Source organism: Bubalus kerabau, chromosome 13, assembly GCF_029407905.1.
Source record: "Bubalus kerabau isolate K-KA32 ecotype Philippines breed swamp buffalo chromosome 13, PCC_UOA_SB_1v2, whole genome shotgun sequence".
NCBI classification, from domain to species: Eukaryota; Metazoa; Chordata; class Mammalia; order Artiodactyla; family Bovidae; genus Bubalus; species Bubalus kerabau.
In genome coordinates this window covers 47,163,012-47,184,754 of record NC_073636.1, presented here as the reverse complement: position 1 = coordinate 47,184,754, position 21,743 = coordinate 47,163,012, and the positions used below count along the sequence as shown (strand labels likewise).

The 21,743-nt window shown below is 45.3% G+C and overlaps 1 protein-coding gene across 8 annotated transcripts in view; it reads right to left on the bottom strand.

Annotated features, from left to right (window-relative positions):
• The window catches only part of DIP2C (disco interacting protein 2 homolog C), a 310,450-nt gene that overhangs the window by 28,189 nt on the left and 260,518 nt on the right, over nucleotides 1-21,743 (bottom strand). For 6 of the 8 annotated variants that reach the window (XM_055544182.1, XM_055544184.1, XM_055544187.1 and 3 more), the window contains 7 exons: nucleotides 17,327-17,495; nucleotides 13,900-14,070; nucleotides 8,050-8,079; nucleotides 6,591-6,652; nucleotides 3,279-3,336; nucleotides 1,820-1,894; nucleotides 15-189 (listed from right to left, as the gene is read on the bottom strand). In XM_055544182.1, the coding sequence (XP_055400157.1) occupies nucleotides 15-189; nucleotides 1,820-1,894; nucleotides 3,279-3,336; nucleotides 6,591-6,652; nucleotides 8,050-8,079; nucleotides 13,900-14,070; nucleotides 17,327-17,495 (740 nt within the window). The remainder of the gene's footprint in view (nucleotides 1-14; nucleotides 190-1,819; nucleotides 1,895-3,278; nucleotides 3,337-6,590; nucleotides 6,653-8,049; nucleotides 8,080-13,899; nucleotides 14,071-17,326; nucleotides 17,496-21,743) is intronic. The other 2 variants (XM_055544183.1, XM_055544185.1) reach the window with 1 other exon arrangement.

The window sequence follows — 21,743 nt, the reverse complement described above, 5'->3', positions numbered from 1 at the left end:
TTGGGAACTCTCACCTCCATTTGCATCAGTGAGTTCAGTTCTCCGTAGAAATCCCAAGTAGCCTGTTCGTGCCCAGACTGTCTGTGTGTCTCCAAAGCTTAATCTTGAGTTGAAGTGATCTGACTGGAGGGATTCATCTCCATAAATAGTGAAGTAACCACTGGCATTGTGGGCACTGTGAACCCAGATCTGTAAGGAAGCAAAATGGACTGCGTAAGTTAACCTGACATGATGTCCAGGGCAGAAACTACTTTTACAATTCAACGGATTGTATTCTGTCTGTCCTGGCCTGCAAAAACAGGACGGCTTGTTTCCAGGGAAACACAGTCACCACAAAGTCTGCTGAAATGAAAACATGGCAGCACACTCGCGGCTGAGCAAACCCCCAACCAACATCTCGGAGAATCCTGTTGAAGTAGACGAACTAAGGGCTTTTGAAATAAATATCAAATGAATGAGGTTGTAAGAGTTTCCTTATATTTATTCAAATGTACCAATTGTTTCCAAAAAGCAAGCTGGAAAAATGTTAAAAAGCTTTCTGGCTTGTATACTTTGGGGAATATATTGTAATAAAGTAACACAACACAAAAACTCTAGAAGAAAAAGGCATTGTAACAACAAAAAATGGAGGATAAAAATGCCTGCATGTTGTATCTTGGGAAATGGTATTTGAGTCAGGGACAAAGGGTCTGGCCAGCAGCCCTCTGCCACACCTGCCAGGGCAAACCAGGCAGCAGCCCAGGGATGAGGGTCTCCAACAAGTGAGGGGAAGAGAACCTGTCAGACAGGTTCCCAGCACAACGCCAAGGTGCAGGGGTCTCCGCCCCTCGGCCCAGCGCTCAGCTCTGAGAGGCCGTGTGCTGTGAGGACAGCATGGGCCAGAGATGGCAGGCACCACGTTTAATTTTCATTCTTAGATGTGCATTTAAAGGAAATTCCTAAATAGGGTCCGTATAGCATTTCATCATCTCGATTTTGATCTTCACATGGAGAGAGATGAGTGAGGGGCCAATAAACTGCCCAAGAAGGAAAAGGGTCTGGGGTGACAGTGGCTGAGACTCTGGCCTCAACACCACTCCCCCCGTGTACACGTACGCGTGTGTGCCATGGTGCCCGAGAGAGCAGCGGGGCTGGTGTGTGAGTCAGGTGCCATCAACGGCAGTGCTTTGTGTGTGACCAGGACAGGTTAGAAGAAGAGAGGCAGCTGACCACAGGCTGGGTGGCACCTGTAGGAGTGTCCTTGTGGGCAGGTCATGGTCACTGTGGCCTGGCCTTGGAGAGGAAAACAGGAGCAGGGTGGCAGACGTGTTGAAGCAAGTTAATCAGGGGGTGAGGTGGACGGTAAGGGCAGAGGGCGCTCATGGCCAGCAAGCAGGGTGTTTCAGGACAGCAGCCCAGGAAGGGTCTCCTGCGGCCACATGCAGCCAGCGGTGTGTGGGGCACAGGGTGGGTGGGGGGTCACTGGATAGGTTGCATCGTCAATACAAGGGAGTAAAAGTGACTTTCTGACCCAGACAAACACCTGTCGTGTCCCCAGTCTGCCCGCCATGGTTGTTGGTGCTGCTATGATTTTGGGTTTGGGAAGATTCCCTCTGCACATTCTCTATCATGTTTCTGATGAAAGACTTCTCTGCTGTAAGACTTCTCTGCTGTGAAGCAGGCACATGGAACTCAAATGGAGAGCTGAAAAACAAGGAAACTCTGCCCACACACAGAAAGTTTCCTCTTTGCTAAATGTTTTGGAGAGAAATGTGATAGTCGCAAAGTAAACACCACTTCATAATCCTGAACCTTCACAGACACCCATCCCATTCCTCACCTCGCCCAGATGTGAGTCTCCCAAGGGTCCTTTCGTTTCTGGATTGGCAATGATGATCCGTACCCCTGGAAGTATCTATGTGGGAAGGACAGTCTTGTTAGTAGGCAGACAGGCAGATGCTTCATGCCAAGTGCGTGTTTTCCCTATTAAAATGGTTTAGAAAGTGAATGGCTTTAAAATAAAATTGCATACCACAGCATCACATAATGACAGCAAATCAATGACATTTCATTGTAATTATGTACAATGACAAAGCCTGTGTTAAAATGATCCTAAAAGTGAGACTTTGAACAAAAACATGATAAATGATATAATTTAACAAGCTTGATGCTTGCAAAGTAGAACTAGCGGAGCTGCTTTGTGGTGTCCAGAAGAGACAGCAGTTCCGCCAGAGCGTCTGCTGCGCCAAGCAGATGACGCCCCTGCGGCCCTGCCCCTCCTCTGCCACACCGCCCACTTTTCCTGTTGGCTGACAATAGCACAACATTGATACTGAGCACCTCCTTCTTAATGGACATTTAGCTCAGAAATGCTCTGAATTCCACTGGAACCATGTAAAGAATCAAAAGCTGATTCTGGAAATTTAGAATGGAACCCCTCTTGGTTCAGCTACTAACTGTACAGCTGAGATAAGGCAACACACCTGTAGTGAGAGCTATGGGAGCATGTCTGGTGAATGGCCCACCAGGTCGAGCTGGGTGGGTGGGCAGTGCTGAATCCCACCTTAAAGAAAACAGTGCCAAGAACTCTAACCATCAGCCATGAAGACACAGACTGTAAAAGGTCACAAACAACATGCCTCTAGAATTATGTTAAATGGAGAAGAGATCTGACAATAGGGGCCGAGGTGAAAAAAAGTCTTCATTCAGGTTTAAATACATTCCTTGCACTTTAGTTCTATAAATGACACGGCAGGTGACTAGCTGTCATGATAACCAGTCTCTGTCTAGTTCCACAGTAAACAAGCTCTGCCTGCTGGCCAGGCCCATGGACATTTGGACCCAATGTACCGACGACTTTGACAGCCTGCCTTTCTCAGTTGGGGTAACCATGCCCAGAGGGGCTAAGTGTGAGTGAAGAGGCTGAGGAGCCGTCCCTATGGCCTCCTCCTTTTCCTGCTGCTCCTCCTCTGGGTGGAATGCAAGGAAGAGCTGGAGTTGGAAAAGCTGCTGTAGACCCGGAGACACCCGTGGGAGTGGAGGCCACGCAGAACAGAACAGAACAAGAGAGAAGGTGCCATGGCCCTGGGGCTTCCTTTGACGTTCTGTGCTCATAGTCAAAACCAGATGATATATTCAGTTCAGTTGCTCAGTCATGTCCAACTCTTTGGATTTGATATATTACTTTTCAAGAAAACTTTTTTGGAAAACAGTCTTCCATGTACTTCTTAACTTTCCAAAGCCCCCAAACTGAGACTTGTGTTCAAATGTATATGCACGTGCCTTTCTTCTGTACTTACTTTTCCTGACTCCATCAGGGGCAAACTATGAGGAGAGCCTCTTTCCACTAAGCGTACTCTACAAAGAAAAACAGAAGGTGTTACTGTGTGCTCTGGACCCTGGCTCCCTCCTCCACATCTAGCACTTGGGTCAATGCCCAGCAGTTTGATGGGCACATTAGCTCTGTTGACAAGCATTACCCAATGCAAAGGGAGTCGAGAAGTCAAAGAAAAAGCAAACAACTGCAGAGAGGAGACAGTGGGGGCCACCACACAGGCCACAAGAGCATGGAGACGCAGCCCCACCTATCAACCCACAGACGTCAGGAACGTCTGTGCATTGATGTAACGGGGTCAACACAGTGTGTGCAGAAAAGGGAGAGTGAGCATTAAGCTGCATTCCTCAAAGAGCCGCCACTCCTGTGACAGGAGACCTCTTGGGCCTGTCCCCTGCAACACAGGGGGCCACAGACCCCATAGCACAGTATCCACCGCCTCAGCCAGGGACATTGGAGAGGACTGGTCAGTTCAGACAGCAAAATCTCCTTTCTGGAAAGAAGTGCTTTTCAATCTAAGAACTATTTGCTGGTGAGGTACTCAAGAACTGTGGAGGACCCTGGTGCCAGTCACAACCCAGCCCACTGAGCCCTCCTCAGCTGTATTACTTTATCCCATGACTGGGTTCAGTTCTCTCCATGTTACTCTCAGAGTGTGATGCTGACCAATCATCTACAGACAACTTTTACTTCAGGAAAATGGAGTGAAAGGGAACCCCCTCATTTCCAATTTTATCAATTTGATTTCTTTTTTCCTTGATACATCTGGGCTAAAAGTTATCAATTTTATTTGTCTTGTCAATGAACCATCCTTTTAGTTTTATTCATCTTTACTACTATTTTGCTTCTATTTCACTTTTTTCTGCTCTGATCTGTATGCTTTCTTTCTGGTATTAACTTTGGGTTTTGTTTGTCCTTCTTTCTCTAGTTGCTTCAGGTATAAGATTATGTTGTTTGTCTAGTTGCTTCAGGGCAGCCGGCCTCCCGTCCTCATCCTGCCCTCAGAGTTCATCTTGTCTCCTGTCCCTGCTGGGCAGGTGGATCTTATCTGAAATGCGAAAACTCTACTGCTAAGAATTTCCCTGTGGCCTCCTCCCTGCTGAGTGGTGGCAGGGACCTGGGCAAGCATGCCGGCCGGACAGAGTTTCTTCTCTGGTCAGCACGGAACAGTGCTCTATGTCAGTGATTCCAGGCAAGCAGGAAGGGGCACCAGGACCACTCAGGGGTGGTCCTGTCTTGTCAGCAAATGCCACAGGCGGGCGGGGCGGGGGGGGGGGTGGTCTTTCACCCACTTGAGAATATCCACAAGAGCAAAGAAAAAACCATTCCTAGAAGAAGGCAGAGCTGCGTCTCCTGGAAGAGCTGAGAGACATGCACACGCGTGCAGCACATATGAGAGGGATGGGGGCTCACAGAAACCCAGGAAACTTGTGGGAGATAAGAGGGCGTAGGCTGGGGCGGGCGGGCAGCTCTGTCCACCACCTGTGCACCACAGACAGGGAGGCTCTCTCCTAACTGCACAGCGCCACCCAGCACTCCCAGGACATGGCACAATCAGGAAACCACACCTTCTGCCCCACGGGTGCTGTCAGGAGCCAGTCACTTCAGAGCCATGGAAAACAGCCAGTATGGCGTGTCCTGGCGCTGGTCAGGAGGGCAGGGGGGCGCCTGTCTCTTGATGGCCACTCCAGTGGTCACCAGTGACCTGGAGGACGAGCGCCACTCACACTAAGAGGAGCCGATGGAGCCTAGTGTGGTCCACCAGGCGGCCCTGCGTTAAGTGTACTGACGGTGTTCTGTATCCGATGCGCCCACAACAGCATCTTAGGGAAAAACCCCAATGACCGTTTTGGGCCAACCCAACATAAAATTATCTTCAAATAATTTTTGTAGGGAGTAAAGCAAATTTCTTTTTAAAGCCTACTAGTTATGTTTGGAAATGTTATGCCCCCAAAGAGGTCCCTTAATCTCTTCAGCGCTAAGGGTCTGCATCTTGAAGATGTCTGGATAGGCCTCTGCTGCAGGGGGCTGGTGTCTCTTGGGAGCCAGTGGTTCTCTCTGCTACCAGACGGGCTGTCTCCTGGGAGTCCCTGTGAACAGCAGGGTCTAAAACAAGGGTTCCAGGGGACTAGGAGGCACCACCAAGACTGAAGTGGAACAAAGCGTTCAGGGGAACATAGTGCTTCTTAGTCTCAGTACCACTGCCATTCTGGTCATCTGCTGTGTGGCATAGGCCTGTCCTGGGCACTGCAAGATGTTCAGCTGCCTCACTGGCCTCCACCCACCACATGCCACCAGGACCACTTCCCACATCATGCTCATCAGACAGGGCACCACGGCAACCCATCTGCAGTGGGGCACACCACCCGGGTGTGACTGGTCTGAATGGCATGGCAGGCCCCTCTGTAGCCTTGCCCCCCGACATACTCTCACATGGGAACTCAGCAGGCAAGAGGAACACACTTGGCCAGGCCAAGTGGTGGCTCCTGGTTTCCCACCCACAACTCTCCCCAGCTCTCTCACATGTTGTGAGCAAATGCACATGTCGGTAGGCACCACTGAGAATAAGCAGACACGGAGCACAGTATCTGGCCTCACAACACATCCACAAGCACCTCCAGCCACTTATAAAAGGACTCTTTGTATCAGAGTCACTCTGTTATCACGTCAAAGAAACAGCAACGCACGGGCATCTCCACAACCACACAGAGGAACAACCCAATCACTGGGGACATCTGTAGAAGAACGACAGAATTCTCTCCCCCTCAGGCACATCAGGAGGCACCCCTTTGGGAGCTGAAATTCTGCGACAGATTTCTGATCTCCCCACCTTCTGTCCCACCCCTTGAGGTGGATTCACAAGCATCCACCAGCACACTCCCTTTCGTTCTTGCTCAAGGTTGCTTATTAGGAAGCTGCACAGAAAGGTAACTTGATTTACAGTTCAGTTTTTCCTGAAAATGCCTTGACAAAAATTTTTGACTCATGCAAAGAAATGTGAGCAGTGTTGATATTTTATGAGGTGCAAAACAGCGGCTAACTAGTGTTCAAGAAAATGTCAAGTCTGACAGAGTTTGAGAAAAGGCCACTCTGACTGCAGCGGCTCTGGGACAGCTATTGTCAGAATCAGGAGCTGCTGCCCCGGTGGGACGTGAGGTGACGCACGTGGAGTGTTGTGAAAGCTCACTCTGTGGCCCCTGTGCTCAGGGCCGACGACTGCACTCCTCCTTCCAGAGGAGCACTGCAGTCTGGGTGCCGGAAGACAAATTCACAATACCTGTCATGTCTCAGAGCTCTCATGTCCACATAGACGGTGGTCGGATCGGGCCCCGATGTTCCCTGCAAGCAAGGACACAATGCGATTAATCCTATTTGCCTGGGAGGAGCTGCGTCTGTGCTTCCTACTGGCTGGGAACGTTTCTTTGGTAAGGTCTGAAGCTGAACAAAACCCCAAAGCACTAAAACCACACCTCTCCCTTGATAACCTAACTCTGAAAGAATATCTTACCAAGATAATACTGACTTTCACATAGCTTGACTGCTAATCATTTATGAAAATTAGAAAGGAAAAGGGCATCTCTCCAAATAAAAAGAGGCTGAAATTACAGAGGTAGCGTTCGGCAAAAGCAGGTTGTTGAGGAAGTGAAGCATCATTTGCTGAGAGGCTTTCACTACATGCATCCCCAAAAGTGTATTTTCAGAGCTCAAGGTACTGAAGCAGAACATGTGACATGAGCTGACAGACTGAGGAAGAAGAGATAAAAGACAATGATCTTGTTCATTCTGGTTCATTGTGCCCTGGTTTTCCTCCAGGATGGGAGGCCATTTTTGCCCAAGACATAAGTCAGGGAGGTAGCATGTTTATCACTGGTCATCTCGGCAGCACCCTGTGGTCTGAACTATTTATTTAAACACAGGGTCCTGAAATCTTGGGATCATAAATATCTTCAAAATACATACCGAGTTGATTTCTGAACAATGATCTCTGTTTATGTAACAGCAATGGCATTAAAGCTACATTACGAACAAAAATTCTACATACATTTCCTGGGAAAGTAATGCACTACTTTTGGTAGAAAAAGACAGAACCTAAAAAAAAAAAAAAAAAAAAATCTGTCAAAAAATAAGGAGACTCTCAGATTTATTTGAAGAACTACACTAAAATTCTTCATGAGAGAATCGTAACCTTATATCAAAGGCACACTTCAATATAAGAAAAAGAAAAAAATAAAGACACCTTCATTACACCACACTGGACCACACGATAACCTCCCCCGCCCCCTGAGAAAGCACATGCAATCAGCCTGGAGGAGGAGCTGCCCTGCCGTGAGGACACAGCACCCTTGCTGACCTGCGGCTACTCTGAGGGCTGTGTCACAGACCAGAGCTGAGTGGAGGAACAGTTTGTGGTCTGAGCAATGCAAAGCACGTAACCACAAGAGGCCAATTAAAAACCAAGAAAACAGGTCACTAGAAGCAAAAAATGAAGCAAAACAGAGATGACCCCAAACTGGCAAAGACACCACAGATCGTGTAAATGGAAGCACAGCGTTTGTCACAAATGCAAGACGTCTGAAGAGATCTGAGACGTGACATCACGCTGGCTGTCGGCCCTCCTGCCCATGGGTCCACAAGCCCAGCCCATCTCCGCACTCAACTCCTCGTCCGCCCACTGCTGGGAGCTGATGAGACTGTGTGGTTACAGGCACTGGTGTGGATGGGCGGGCAGTCCCTACCTGCTCGGCCAGCTTCCACAGCCGGTGAGGCTACAGCAGCAGGAGGTGGGAGCAGAGGACACCAGACCAACAGAAACCGAACATTGAGGACACACAAAGACACAGAAACAGACAACCCAGCAGTACAAGTGGGATGAAGAAGAGGGAGGGGTGGGGAGGAGAATGCAAAAAGCAGAGAACAAAGTAAAAAGAAGATCAAAAACAATGTCAAATATGGAAATCATTAAAATCAATCACTGTACCATTAAAGGCTAAAAAAAAATCTAAAAAGATGTTCACATATCCACAGAGCAACAGAGGAGATAACAGATGACTGGCCACGGGCAGGTGGGCCTGAGGAACTGCTTTTCATACATACAGTCAGTGGGTGTTGATTTTATGGTACTTTTCTCTAGTTTCTGTTCTTTACTGAGAAAGCGGGGAGTATGAATTTAATTGACCAAATCTGTCGAGTGTTCCTCACTGAAATAGCTTCAAGTTTCTTACTACAATAATGAAGGTGACCCTGGAAGTCTGAATCTTCAGGCTGTCTAGCCCTGCTCATCTACAAGACTGGACAAGAAAAGAGCTCAGAGTACGCATGAAGCATGGGCCAAACCTCAGGCTCCTGGCTCAGCAGTGCGGGAGGGACTCCCCAGACTGCCTCCCCCTCAGCTCTGTCCTCCAAGACGCTGCATCCCCTTCCCTCTCATCTGCCAGGTTCCGGTGCCCACCTCCACCATCCAAAAGCATCCGAGTCCACAGGTGAAAGACCCTAAAGCCATTAGGGGCAGCTCCTCGGATGCTGCATGTCTTCCCTGGCTGACTGTCCCTCCCAACATCCTGAGAAAGCTGGAACAAGCCCAGGTTTCTGCATGGGCACAGTCCTGTGTGGGTCCGGCCTCGTGCCGCCCCACTCAGGTCCCTCAGAATCTCATGCATCACCAACGTTTCTTTCTACAGTCACCACAACCTGCTAGTTGCACAACTCAGCCTCCCCAAGACCAAGGGACACTTCTAGAAGGGGGCCCATGGACACTAGAAACGTGATTCTGAGAGCACAGCTCAGATGCGGCTCCATTCCTTGTCTGGACAAGGTCCCTGGCTACATACCTTGAGATATGGAGGCCTGCCCTCTCCCAGAGCACTCAGCCCAGTCGAGGCCCTGAGGAAGCATGGCGGGCCATCCAGCTGAGAAAACATGCCCTCAAACAACAACCAATCAACTGAAAACACTCACTGTTTTGACACACGCTGGTAACCCTGGGGTTCCATAAGAAAAATGGCATGACCTTCACAATACCTTCAAGCACTTAGGACAGGGCTTGGAATTTGGGAAATACCTTAGCATTTCTGTTTTTCATGTTTTTACATTAAGGAATTGATGGTGATTCTCTCTAGGCAGATGGGTATTATTTATTGGCTGGTCTGTATTTCCCGATTTTTGTTTCTTAAAATAAATATTCTTTGGTAAAAAATTCAGTCTCTAAAAATTCATAACTTTTCAGGTTGTTTTTCTTATTTGTATAATTGTTCTTAAAAATTCAGTTTTGGTATATTTAATATCTTTATTACATATTTCTCATGTGTCAGGCCCTGCAGAAATACAATGGGAACAAGAAATGTGGGGCTTCTGCTCTCAGACCTCAACCTCAAGCTATGCCTTCTCTGTTTGTTTTGGGTCAGTTCAGTTCAGTCACTCAGTCATGCCCGACTCTTAGCAACCCCATGGACTGCAGCATGCCAGGCCTCCCTGTCCATCACCAACTCTTGGAGCTTACTCAAACTCATGTCCATCGAAGCAGTGATGCCATCCAATCATCTCATCCTCTGTCGTTCCCTTCTCCTCCTGCCTTCGATCTTTCCCAGCATCAGGGTCTTTTCCAGTGAGTCAGTTGACCAAAGTGTTGCAGTTATTTCAGCATCAGTCCTTCCAATGCATATTCAGGAATGATTTCCTTTAGGATGGATTGGTTTGATTTCCTTGCTGTCCAAGGGACTCTCAAGAGTCTTCTCCAACACCACAGTTCAAAAGCATCAATTATGTGGCGTTCAGCTTTCTTTATGATCCAACTCTCACATCCATACATGAACTACTAGAAAAACAATAGCTTTGACTAGATGGACCTTTGTTGGCAAAGGAATGTCTCTGATTTTTAATATGTTGTCTAGGTTGGTCATAGCTTTTCTTCCAAGGAGCAAGTGCCTTTTACTTTCATGGCTGCAGTCACCATCTGCAGTGATTTTGGAGCCCAAGAAAATAACATCTCTCACTGTTTCCATTGTTTCCCCATCTATTTGCCATGAAGTGATGGGACCAGATGCCATGATCTTAGCTTTTCGAATGTTGAGTTTTAAGCCAACTTTTTCACTCTCCTCTTTCACTTCTATCAGGAGGCTCTTTAGTTCTTCCTTACTTTCTGCCATAAGGGTGGCATCATCTGTGTATTTGAGGTTATTGATGTTTCTCCTGGCAATCTTGATTCCAACTTGTGCTTCATCCAGCCCAGCATTTTGCATTATGTACTCTGCATATAAGTTAAATAAGCTGGGTGACAATATACAACCTTGATATACTCCTTTCCCATTTTGGAACCAGTCTGTTGTTCAATGTCTGGTTCTAAGTGTTGCTTCTTGATCTGCATACAGATTTCTCAGGAGGCAGGTAAGGTGGTCTGGAATTCCCATCTCTTGAAGAATTTTCCAGTTTGTTGTGATCCACACAGTGAAAGGCTATGGCTTAGTCAATAAAACAGAAGTAGATGTTTTTCTGGAAGTCTCGTGCTTTTTCTATGATCCAACGGATGTTGGCAATTTGAAATCTGGTTCCTCAGGCTTGTATACATCCATCTTGAACATCTGGAAGTTCACGGTTCACATACTGTTGGAGCCTGGCTTGAAGAATTTTGAGCATTACTTTGCTAGCATGTGATGTGAGTGCAGTTGTGTGGTAGTCTGAACACTCTTTGGTGTTGCCTTTCTTTGGGATTGGAATGAAAACTGATCTTTTCCAGTCCTGTGACCATTGCTGAGTTTTCTAAATTTAAATATGGAGTTTAAATTTCCAAATAGAAATTTCCACTTTAACAGCATAATCTTTTAGGATTTGAAATAGCTCAGCTGGAATTCCATCACTTCCACTAGCTTTGTTTGTAGTGATGCTTCCTAAGGCCCGCCTGACTTCGCACTCCAGGATGTCTGGCTCCAGGTGAGTGATCACACCATCGTGGTTATCTTGGTCATGAAGATCTTATTTGGGATCACAATCACATATTTTTTTATTTATGCAAAAAGTAATAGAAAATAAACATTTCCACTGACCAACCCTGCCTTGCACTTGTTGCTTTTGCCCACATTTTTGTACGTTCACGTCACAGGGCGCTTTGCAGAACTGTCAACTCAGAGACGTCCTTCTTGGCTAACCTAACCATAAAACTGTACCCCTTTTATGCTCTTACTTCAGTTTTCCTAAGAATATTTTACTCACTTACTGAAAAATTCATCTGTATGTCTACTGTCCATGTGGTTCCCTGAGGGCCAGAACTGTGTCTTGAGTTTATCTAGGTAAAATCTGACTCTGGCTGACATGAGGCTACTCCCAGGATGGAACATGCCAGAGACCCCACATCCACATGTGGGGTAACAGGGTTCTGCACACAGCCTGCTGTGAGCACACATGGTCCAGCCCCCCAAACCACAGAACTCCACAACTCTGAAGCACACCTGGCTGCAGGCACAGCATGGGGAGGCCTGCACTGCTCAGGGGGACGCACTTGAGTTCACCTGATTCATCTCTGCTGCCAGACTCATTAATACTGTCAGCTCTTTGCTACTACTGACCATTCAGAAAAAGGAAAACTGGCTGAAAATTAGATGCGAGTAAAGCACACAAGCAGAAAAACTTAAAACATACAAAACCCCTTAGAGACGCTGCCAAGATCCCAAACGAGCACTGTGGCCCGGGACTGGCAATGCCCACTCTGCCTCCGCATCATGCTGACGGGGTTGCTTTCCATAAAAGAATATATTAGTTTTCTTTATTAAAAGTATAGAACTTCAAGTATTCCACATTCTTGCAATACATATTTATTAAATATTTACAAAGCACCAGGTCCAATGCTAGGTGGTAAGGACACAGACAGATGGCGCTTGTATTTCAGGCCACAAGGTGCCAAGTACCTATGTGCCAACTTCATTCCTGGCTTCTTACCCTTATTTTCTGTCAGCTCTACCCTTTCTATTATTTTTAGTGTATTTTACTTTTCCCTATTTAATTTACTGCTTCCTTATAAAAACTTCTTAAAACATTTTGGATTAAGTAGATGGAAATAAATGAAAAAAAGAGGTAAATAACATAAGTGCTTCATTTCTAGTGTCTACAAAGTTTTAATTTTATATATTATAAAGTGTTGTAGAATTCTTTGTTGCCTGTGTGAAGTGGACAAGTGCTGAATGATATTTGTTAATACGGGATCTATTCTATGTCCTTCTCCCTTCATTTTCCAGCATTCTGAGAGAGAGAAGAATAACACTGCTGTGGGCAGGAGCCTCTCTCTCACAGATTCCTGTGGACTCGTGATTCACTGCTTGCAGGAGAAGGGAGTGCTACAGAATCCTATAGCTGGATTCATCTAATGAGTGCATTTCTCATTTCTTCTCAAGCAGAACAGATAAAGGTGAAGAGGAAAGAAAAATTTCAGCATTTAAAGGACTAGCTGGGCAAATCAATCCAATCCTTCAGATTACTTCAATCACAGAACAAGGCTCAGTGGACTCCTGAGGACTCTGGTAGTTAAACACGTTTAAAAATGGAGCTGATTCAAAGAGAAGGGAGACAGAGGCAAGGAACATCTAATGAAAATCAGAAAACCTTCCTGTCGCTGATTTTCTAAAGCGATCTCATTAGACTGATCATGTGGGGACAGTCAGTCCTTTGTCTCTGAAGTCTAAATACTGAGAGCTCTAGCCAGCAGTCAGCAGACTAGGAGCTTTCCATGGTTGCCCAAGGGGAACTAGAAGCAGCATCTTGGGCCACACATGGGGGACATGATGGGTGGCAGGGAGGGGAGCTCGGGGAGTTGGTTTGAGGCAACTGTCCTCCACTCCAGCACCTGCTGTAAAGTAAGTTCCTGTCCTTTTCATAAGCCCAAAGGAACAGAGCCTGCAGCTGAGCCTGGGAGCAGCTCATTTTGGCTGAGGCGGCCTGAAGGGCACTGGGGGAGGTTCCCACATGACCTTCCTCTCCTTCATAAACTAGATCTCAGGTAAAGAGTTCAGAGCAGGAGAGAACAGTGAAGATGGTCAGAAGTGGGCTAATGAAGAGACAGGAAACAAATATTTTTGGCCACATAGGATACAGGCTACCTTACGAGGCCAGCCTCACTTACAGCGCTCCCTTAGAAATGCGGCAATTAAGTGTTACTTCAGTGGTGTCACCACAGGAGCAAATTTGTGAACCTGCATAACGTACTGGAATTCTCCCTACAGAAATCACTGTCTGCATACAAGAGACTAAGTACTTCAAGAGACAGGATTTCTTGCCACAGTGAAACATTTGTTTAGTATCTCATCTTTAAAGAGCCTGACTTGAGAGGTTTGGACAAACAGCAACTCTTGCTACAAAACTTGAAATGTCCCAGGACAGAATAAGCCTGTGAATGCTAGTTATGAATAATGGTTACTGACAAATACAGACTTAAACTAAAAGAAAAAGGAAACAAGTGTGCACCAACCACATGCATTTGATTGAAAGATTCCTTCTAAATATGGGTTAGCATCAGCAGGGAACTGTGGGGAGCAGTTTGGCGCTGTATGCCTGTCTTTAAAAGTCACTCTGTGACCCACGCACTTATTGGCATCAAGGAAACTCACCTGCAAGCAAATTGCCAGGTTCACTCGACAGCCAAACGAGGTGCTAACGGCCCGCGGGTGGAGGCCCAGGTCTTTGAACAGTTTTGAGAAAGACTGGGTGAGTGCTATTCGGGGCCGCTCCTCTGCCACCACCACACAGGTCCGCACGCGGGACAAGTCCAGTCCTCGTGCCTACAAATAATGACAGAGGCAGGAGGTCACATTTGCCAGTGTTAAGGTGTGACCTGCAGGCTCCTCACCCAGACCCACAAAAACCGCAGAAACTCCACAAAGATATTCATTCCCAGAGCTCTGAGTCCACACTAGTAATCAAAATGCTATAGAACATACGTGTAAACAAAAAACGGCCCATATCCGATTATGAAGGATGCCATTACAAGCATTTAAGTAACTGAAGCAGCATAATGAGGAGCAAAGTTGAAGAAAAACAAGATCTGGATAAAATAATTAAAGGACAGGGTATGGGGAGGAACAGAAGCACCTGTATATACTCCTGTGAGCCTGGATACACAGAACACACATTGGAGAGAAATGAGAAACCTACTTTTAATACAGGAATGGAAAACAAAAACATCTGGGCAGCTTCTTAAACACCGTTCTCCTTTCAGCTCCTGAGCTTGAACTGTCATGATGAAGCACAGCTCATTTGTGCCCAAATTCCATCAAGCGAATGACATGGAAACACCATGGAGCTGGAAATGAAGTGTCTTGAGCATAACACACCCAGACAGAGCCCAGGAAGAGCACAGACCGTGATGGGAATGGCATTGACATGGGAGCATGGGAGCGACGGGGTCTCCAGTGCACACGGGAAAGTCACCAGGAGCCAGCCGCAGCCCGGCGAGCTGACAGGGTCCCTGTGCTGAGGGCGACCTTCCAGACATGCTGCTACATGGGGCAAGATGAGCGTGCAAAACAGGAGGGCCCCTGACACACACATGTTCTGGGGAAATGCAGCCTATGCTCTGGATGGTGCACTTGGGGCCAGAGATTCAAAATTTGGCCCTGAAGTTTATTAAATATAAGAACTTGGAAAAGGTGCTTGATTTCTCTGTAATGTAAGTCTTCTCATCTTTAAATGGAGACAATAATGGATCCAGTTCAGAGAGCCACTGTAAGCGTTAAACTAATCCAAGTGTGAAGTGCTTAGATTTCATTTATTTCATTTGGTCATTTACATATGTACCCTGTGGGAAAGTTCATGAAACATAATCATTTTATAGCATACATAGGTGGACATGAATAATAATTATGTTTTATAAATTTCTTTTGCTATATAACTTCAAGAAATAATATGCCAGCAAATTTGGAAAACTCAACAGTGGCCACAGGACTGGAAAAGGTCAGTTTTCATTCCAATCCCAAGGAAAGGCAACACCAAAGAATGCTCAAAGTACAGCACAACTGCACTCACATCACACTCTAAGAAAGTAATTCTCCAAGCCAGACTTCAACAGTACGTGAACTGTGAACTTCCAGATGTTCAAGCTGGTTTTAGAAAAGGCAGAGGAACCAGAGATCAAATTGCCAACATCCGCTGGATCATAGAAAAAGCAAGGGAGTTCCAGAAAAACATCTATTTCTACTTTATTGACTATACCAAAGCCTTTGACTGTGTGGATCACAATAAACTGTGGAAAATTCTTCAAGAGATGGGAATACCAGACCACCTGACCTGCCTCTTGAGAAACCTATCTGCAGATCAGGAAGCAACAGTTAGAACTGGACATGGAACAACAGACTGGTTCGAAACAGGAAAAGGAGTACGTCAAGGCTGTATATTGTTACCCTGCTTATTTAACTTATATGCAGAGTACATCATGCAAAATGCTGGGCTGGATGAAGCACAAGCTGGCATCAAGACTGCCAGGAGAAAATATCAATCACCTCAGATATGCAGATGACACCACCCTTATGGAAGAAAGTGAAAAGGAACTAAAGAGTCTCTTGATGAAAGTGAAAGAGGAGAGTGGAAAAGTTGGCTTAAAAACACAACATTCAGAAAACTAAGATCATGGCATCTGGTCCCACCACTTCATGAGAAATAGATGGGGAAACAGTGGAAACAGTTTTAATTTAACAGACTTAATTTTGGGGGGCTCCAAAATCACTGCAGATGGTGACTGCAGCCATAAAATCAAAAGACACTTACTCCTTGGAAGGAAAGTTATGACCAACCTAGACAGCATATTAAAAATCAGAGACATTCCTTTGCCAACAAAGGTCCACAGAGTCAAAGCTATGGTTTTTCCAGTAGTCATGTAGGGATGTGAGAGTTGGACTATAAAGAAAGCTGAGCACCAAAGAATTGATGCTTTTGAACTGTGGTGTTGGAGTAGACTCTTGAGAGTCCCTTGGACTGCAAGGAGATCCAACCAGTCCATCTTAAAGGAGATCAGTCCTGAGTGTTCACTGGAAGGACTGATGTTGAAGCTGAAACTTGAAAACTTTGACTACCTGATGCAAAGAGCTGACTCATTTGAAAAGACCCTGATGCTGGGAAAGATTGAAGGAAGGAGGAGAAGGGGACGACAGAGGATGAGATGGCTGGATGGCACCACTGAGTCAATGGACATGAGTTTGGATAAACTCCGGGAGCTGGTGATGGACAGGGAGGCCTGGTGTACTGCGGTTCATGGGGTCGCAAAGTCCGACATGGCTGAGCGACTGAACTGAAGAAATAATAATTTATTTCTGTAGCTTAGTATCAAAGTTACCATGCATTTTGCTTTCTCATTCAAGCTTAATGCACTGGATCTGAATAGGGAAACAAAATCTAGGAGAGAGAAATACAGTGCTTTACTAATGGCAAGTATATAGATAATTTGTATGTATATATACATACACACAAATATAACCTGTGTATACACACACTCTCTTTCTCACACATATGAGCATAGAAACAGTGAACAATCGGAATACTAACCATAATAGGTCTTATAATTATTCTCTCCTAGTTACTTGAACATTATGGTATGTCTACCCAGATGTCCTTGGCTATCACATAATGGTAACTGAATATTAACAAATAAAACCAAACCACTGTTCACTGAACTGTACAAATGAAATCTGGTTAGGACCCAGATATACCAATCAAAGTCTTCAAGAAAAACGAAATGAGTGGCTAAATTAAGACCTATGACTGTAACCTCATCACTGGAATAAAACTGAATCTACCAACAATTAAAAAGGCAGTTCAGGCCCCTCCGAGCAGCCTGAACAGAATTAAAGACATCAATAACATACATTCTGATCTCTAACTCTGGCAGTGGGAAAACATTCATGGTATAAAACGAGGTTTTCATGTAGAAGCAACTCTGTAAATCCTCAGGTGACAGTGGCTGCCCCACCACACCTCTTCCACGCCCTCCAATACTGTGTTTCCCCAGGATGCTGGCAATGCTCCAGGCACTCTTGCGTTGCTTACCTTGAGGGATTCTGTCTGTGATCCCAGCCCCTTGGTGCACAGTTCCATCACTGAATAGGAGCAAAACGTATCACGGACTTTGTACTGACTCACGGCAAGCAGCCACAAGGCAGGGTTGGTCTCCAGCTCTGCCGGTGGGATGAGGATGGACTGGTGCCCAGAGTACACGCTGCAGAGAGACATGGGAGGGCTCAGCGAGGATGGAGGAGGGGGATCCACTGGCCTCTGAGAAACATCTGCTTCCATTTGCAAGAGGGTACAGTCACATCAACTCTACTCTTGGTGTTTTTAAATAAAAAACAAAAGGTGTTTATGAAAACATTTTGAACAATACAAAAGAATTATGTAACTATGATCTGCAGTTACTGTCATTTTGAGCACTTAGTGAGGTATCTCAAAGCTACGATGCTGGTAGGTTTCTCTAAAAGCTACTACACTAACAAACTGAATCTCACAGTGGGGAAATATAGGACTGAATTTTGGTTAAAAGGTCTGAAAGTTCGGAAGAGCAGTTAATGAACTGGATGCTGTCTGGTTTAGCAACCGAAGTTTCACTGGGACCTGGCCCTCAGTCCTTGCAGTACTGTCTTCTGTGGCCACATCAACAGGCAGAGAAGAGGGTTGCAACAGAGGCCATGCAGCCTACATGTGTACTGAACAGCCAACTGAGGAAAAGCATGCCCAACTCAAGTTCAGAAAACTGACATTCAGAATAAATAAAACTAAGACAACTAGAATAGGATTATAATTTCACTCAACATGATCTAAATAAATACCAAAAAAGAACTAAGGAAAATACATGCATTCTCTTGTGTGCAGGCTAAGTCACATCATGCTCTGTGACCCCACAGACTGCAGCCCACCAGCCTCCTCTGTCCATAGAATTCTCCAGGCAAGAATACTGGAGTGGGTAGCCTTTCCCTTCTCCAGGGGATCTTCCCAACCCAGGGGTTGAACCCAGGTCTCGAACCCAGGTCTCCCACACAGCAGGCGGGTTCTTCACCATCTGAGCCCCAGGGACGCCTGGATGGAGTAGCTGACTGACAAAGCTGTGTTAGCTTGTAGGGTACAGCACAGTGATTCAGTTATACACACACAAAGATGTATTTTTTCAGATTCTTTTTCCTCATATGGCATTACAAAATATTGAGTATAGTTCCCTGTGCTATACAGTAGGGCCTTCCTTGTTGGGTTACCTATTTTATATATAATAGTGTGTATATGTTAATCTCAAACTCTTAATTTATCCCTCTCCCCACCACTTTTCCCTTTGGTAACCATAAGTTTGTTTTCTATGTCAGTGAGTCTATTTCTGCTTTGTAAATAAACTCCTTTGTATCTTTTTTCTTTTGGATTCTACATATAAGCAATGTCATATGTTATCTCTCTCTGGCTTATTTCACTTAGCATGATAATCTCTAGATCAATCCATGGTGCTGCAAATGGCATTATTTCATTCTTTTTTTAGAGCTGAGTAATGGGAAATAGATGGGGAAACAGTGGAAACAGTGTCAGACTTTATTTTTGGGGGCTCCAAAATCACTGCAGATGGTGGTTGCAGCCATGAAATTAAAAGACGCTTACTCCTTAGAAGAAAAGTTATGACCAACCTAGATAGAGTATTGAAAAGCAGAGACATTACTTTGCCAACAAAGTTCTGTCTAGTCAAGGCTATGGTTTTTCCAGTGGTCACGTATGGATGTGAGAGTTGGACTGTGAAGAAAACTGAGGGCCGAAGAATTGATGCTTTTGAACTGTGGTTTTGGAGAAGACACTTGAGAGTCCCCTGGACTGCAAGGAGATCCAACCAGTCCATTCTGAAGGAGATCAGCCCTGGGATTTCTTTGGAAGGAATGATGCTAAAGCTGAAACTCCAGTACTTTGGCCATCTCATGCAAAGAGTTGACTCATTGGAAAAGACTCTGATGCTGGGAGGGATTGGGGGCAGGAGGAGAAGGGGATGACAGAGGATGCGATGGCTGGATGGCATCACTCACTCGATGGACATGAGTCTGAGTGAACTTTGGAAGTTGGTGATGGCCAGGGAGGCCTGGTGTGCTGCGATTCACGGGGTCGCAAAGAGTCGGATATGACTGAGCAACTGAACTGAACTGAACTTACTAGCGTGTGAGATGAGTGCAATTGTGCGGTAGTTTGAGCGTTCTTTGGCATTGCCTTTCCTTGGGATTGGAATGAAACTGACCTTTTCCAGTCCTGTGGCCACTGCCAAGTTTTCCCAATTTGCTGGTATATTGAGTGCAGCACTTTCACAGCATCATCTATCAGTATTTGAAATAGCTCCACTGGAATTCCATCACCTCCAATAGCTTTGTTCATAGTGATGCTTTCTAAGGCCCACTTGACTTCACATTCCAGGATGTCTGGCTCTAGGTCAGTGATCACACCATCGTGATTATCTTGGTTGTGAAGATCTTTTTTGTACAGTTCTTCTGTGTATTCCTGCCACCTCTTCTTAATATCTTCTGCTTCTGTTAGATCCATACCATTTCTGTCCTTTATCAAGCCCATCTTTGCATGAAATGTTCCCTTGGTATCTCTAATTTTCTTGAAGAGATCTCTAGTCTTTCCCATTCTGTTGTTTTCCTCTATTTCTTTGCATTGATCCCTGAGGAAGGCTTTCTTATCTCTTCTTGCTATTCTTTGGAACTCTGCATTCAGATGCTTATTATCTTTCCTTTTCTCCTTTGCTTTTTGCTTCTCTTCTTTTCACAGCTATTTGTAAGGCCTCCTCAGGCAGCCATTTTGCTTTTTTGCATTTCTTTTTCATGGGGATGGTCTTGATTCCTGTCTTCTGTACAATGTCATGAATCTCCGTCCATAGTTCATCAGGCACTCTATCAGATCTAGGCCCTTAAATCTATTTCTCACTTTCACTGTATAATCATATGGGATTTGATTTAGGTCATACCTGAATGGTCTAGTGGTTTTCCCTACTTTCTTCAATTTAAGTCTGAATTTGGCAATAAGGAGTTTATGATCTGAGCCACAGTCAGCTCCCGATCTTGTTTTTGTTGACTGTATAGAGCTTCTCTATCTTTGGCTGCAAAGAATATAATCAATCTGATTTTGGTGTTGACCATCTGGTGATGTCCATGTGTAGAGTCTTCTCTTGTGTTGTTGGAAGAGGGTGTTTGCTATGACCAGTGCGTTTTCTTGGCAAAACTCTATTCGTCTTTGCCCTGCTTCATTCCGTATTCCAAAGCCAAATTTGCCTGTTACTCCAGGTGTTTCTTGACTTCCTACTTTTCATTCCAGTGCCCTATAATGAAAAGGACATCTTTTTTGGGTGTTAGTTCTAAAAGGTCTTGTAGGTCTTCATAGAACCGTTCAACTTCAGCTTCTTCAGTGTTACTGGTTAGGGCATAGACTTGGATTACTGTGATACTGAATGGTTTGCCTTGGAAACAAACAGATATCATTCTGTCGTTTTTGAGATTGCATCCAAGTACTGCATTTCGGACTCTCTTGTTGACCATGATGGCTACTCCATTTCTTCTGAGGGATTCCTGCCCGCAGTAGTAGATATAATGGTCATCTGAGTTAAATTCACCCATTCCGGTCCATTTTAGTTCACTGATTCCTAGAATGTCGACGTTCACTCTTGCCATCTCCTGTTTGACCACTTCCAATTTGCCTTGATTCGTGGACCTGACATTCCAGGTTCCTATGCAATATTGCTCTTTACAGCATTGGACCTTGCTTCTATCACCAATCGCATCCACAATATCACATCCACATCCACCATAGTTTGGCCCCAGGTAAATAACAGGGAGGGAACACAGCTCCACCCATAAACAGAAAATTGGATTAAAGATTTTCTGAGCATGGCCCCACCCATCAGAACAAAAGGCTCCTCCATCCATGAGATTTTCCAGGCAAGAATACTGGATTGGGTTGCCATTCCCTTCTCCAGGGCATCTTCCCAACCCAGGGCTTGAACCCAGGTGTCCCGCATTGCCTGCAGACTCTTTACCATCTGAGCCACCAGGTAATCCAAGAGTTCTGAGGATATACTGACTGGTCTCAGTACATCCTGGTCTCAGGATAAAGGATTCTAATACCCCCAACTTTCCTTTGAAAGTTTGCAAATATTTCCTCTGAAATCCTGCTAATGTAAAAGTTTTGTTATTGCGCTTGTCGAGACAGAAAAAATAAATTCCACTGCCATTGAACAGAAAAAAAAAAAAGTTTTGTTATTCACATAGGATGCAAAACTGCACATTCCATTGGAGCCCTATGGAAACGTATAAAAATTATTTTCATAGTCATTATATAAAACTCAGTAAGAGGCCATTCCAATAATTGTAACACTCAAAATTCTGTCAATTTTTCTCTAAGATCTGTCCTTCGGAAACTGATTGAGGTCTTTAAGGATCACTTTATAATATGGTGGTTA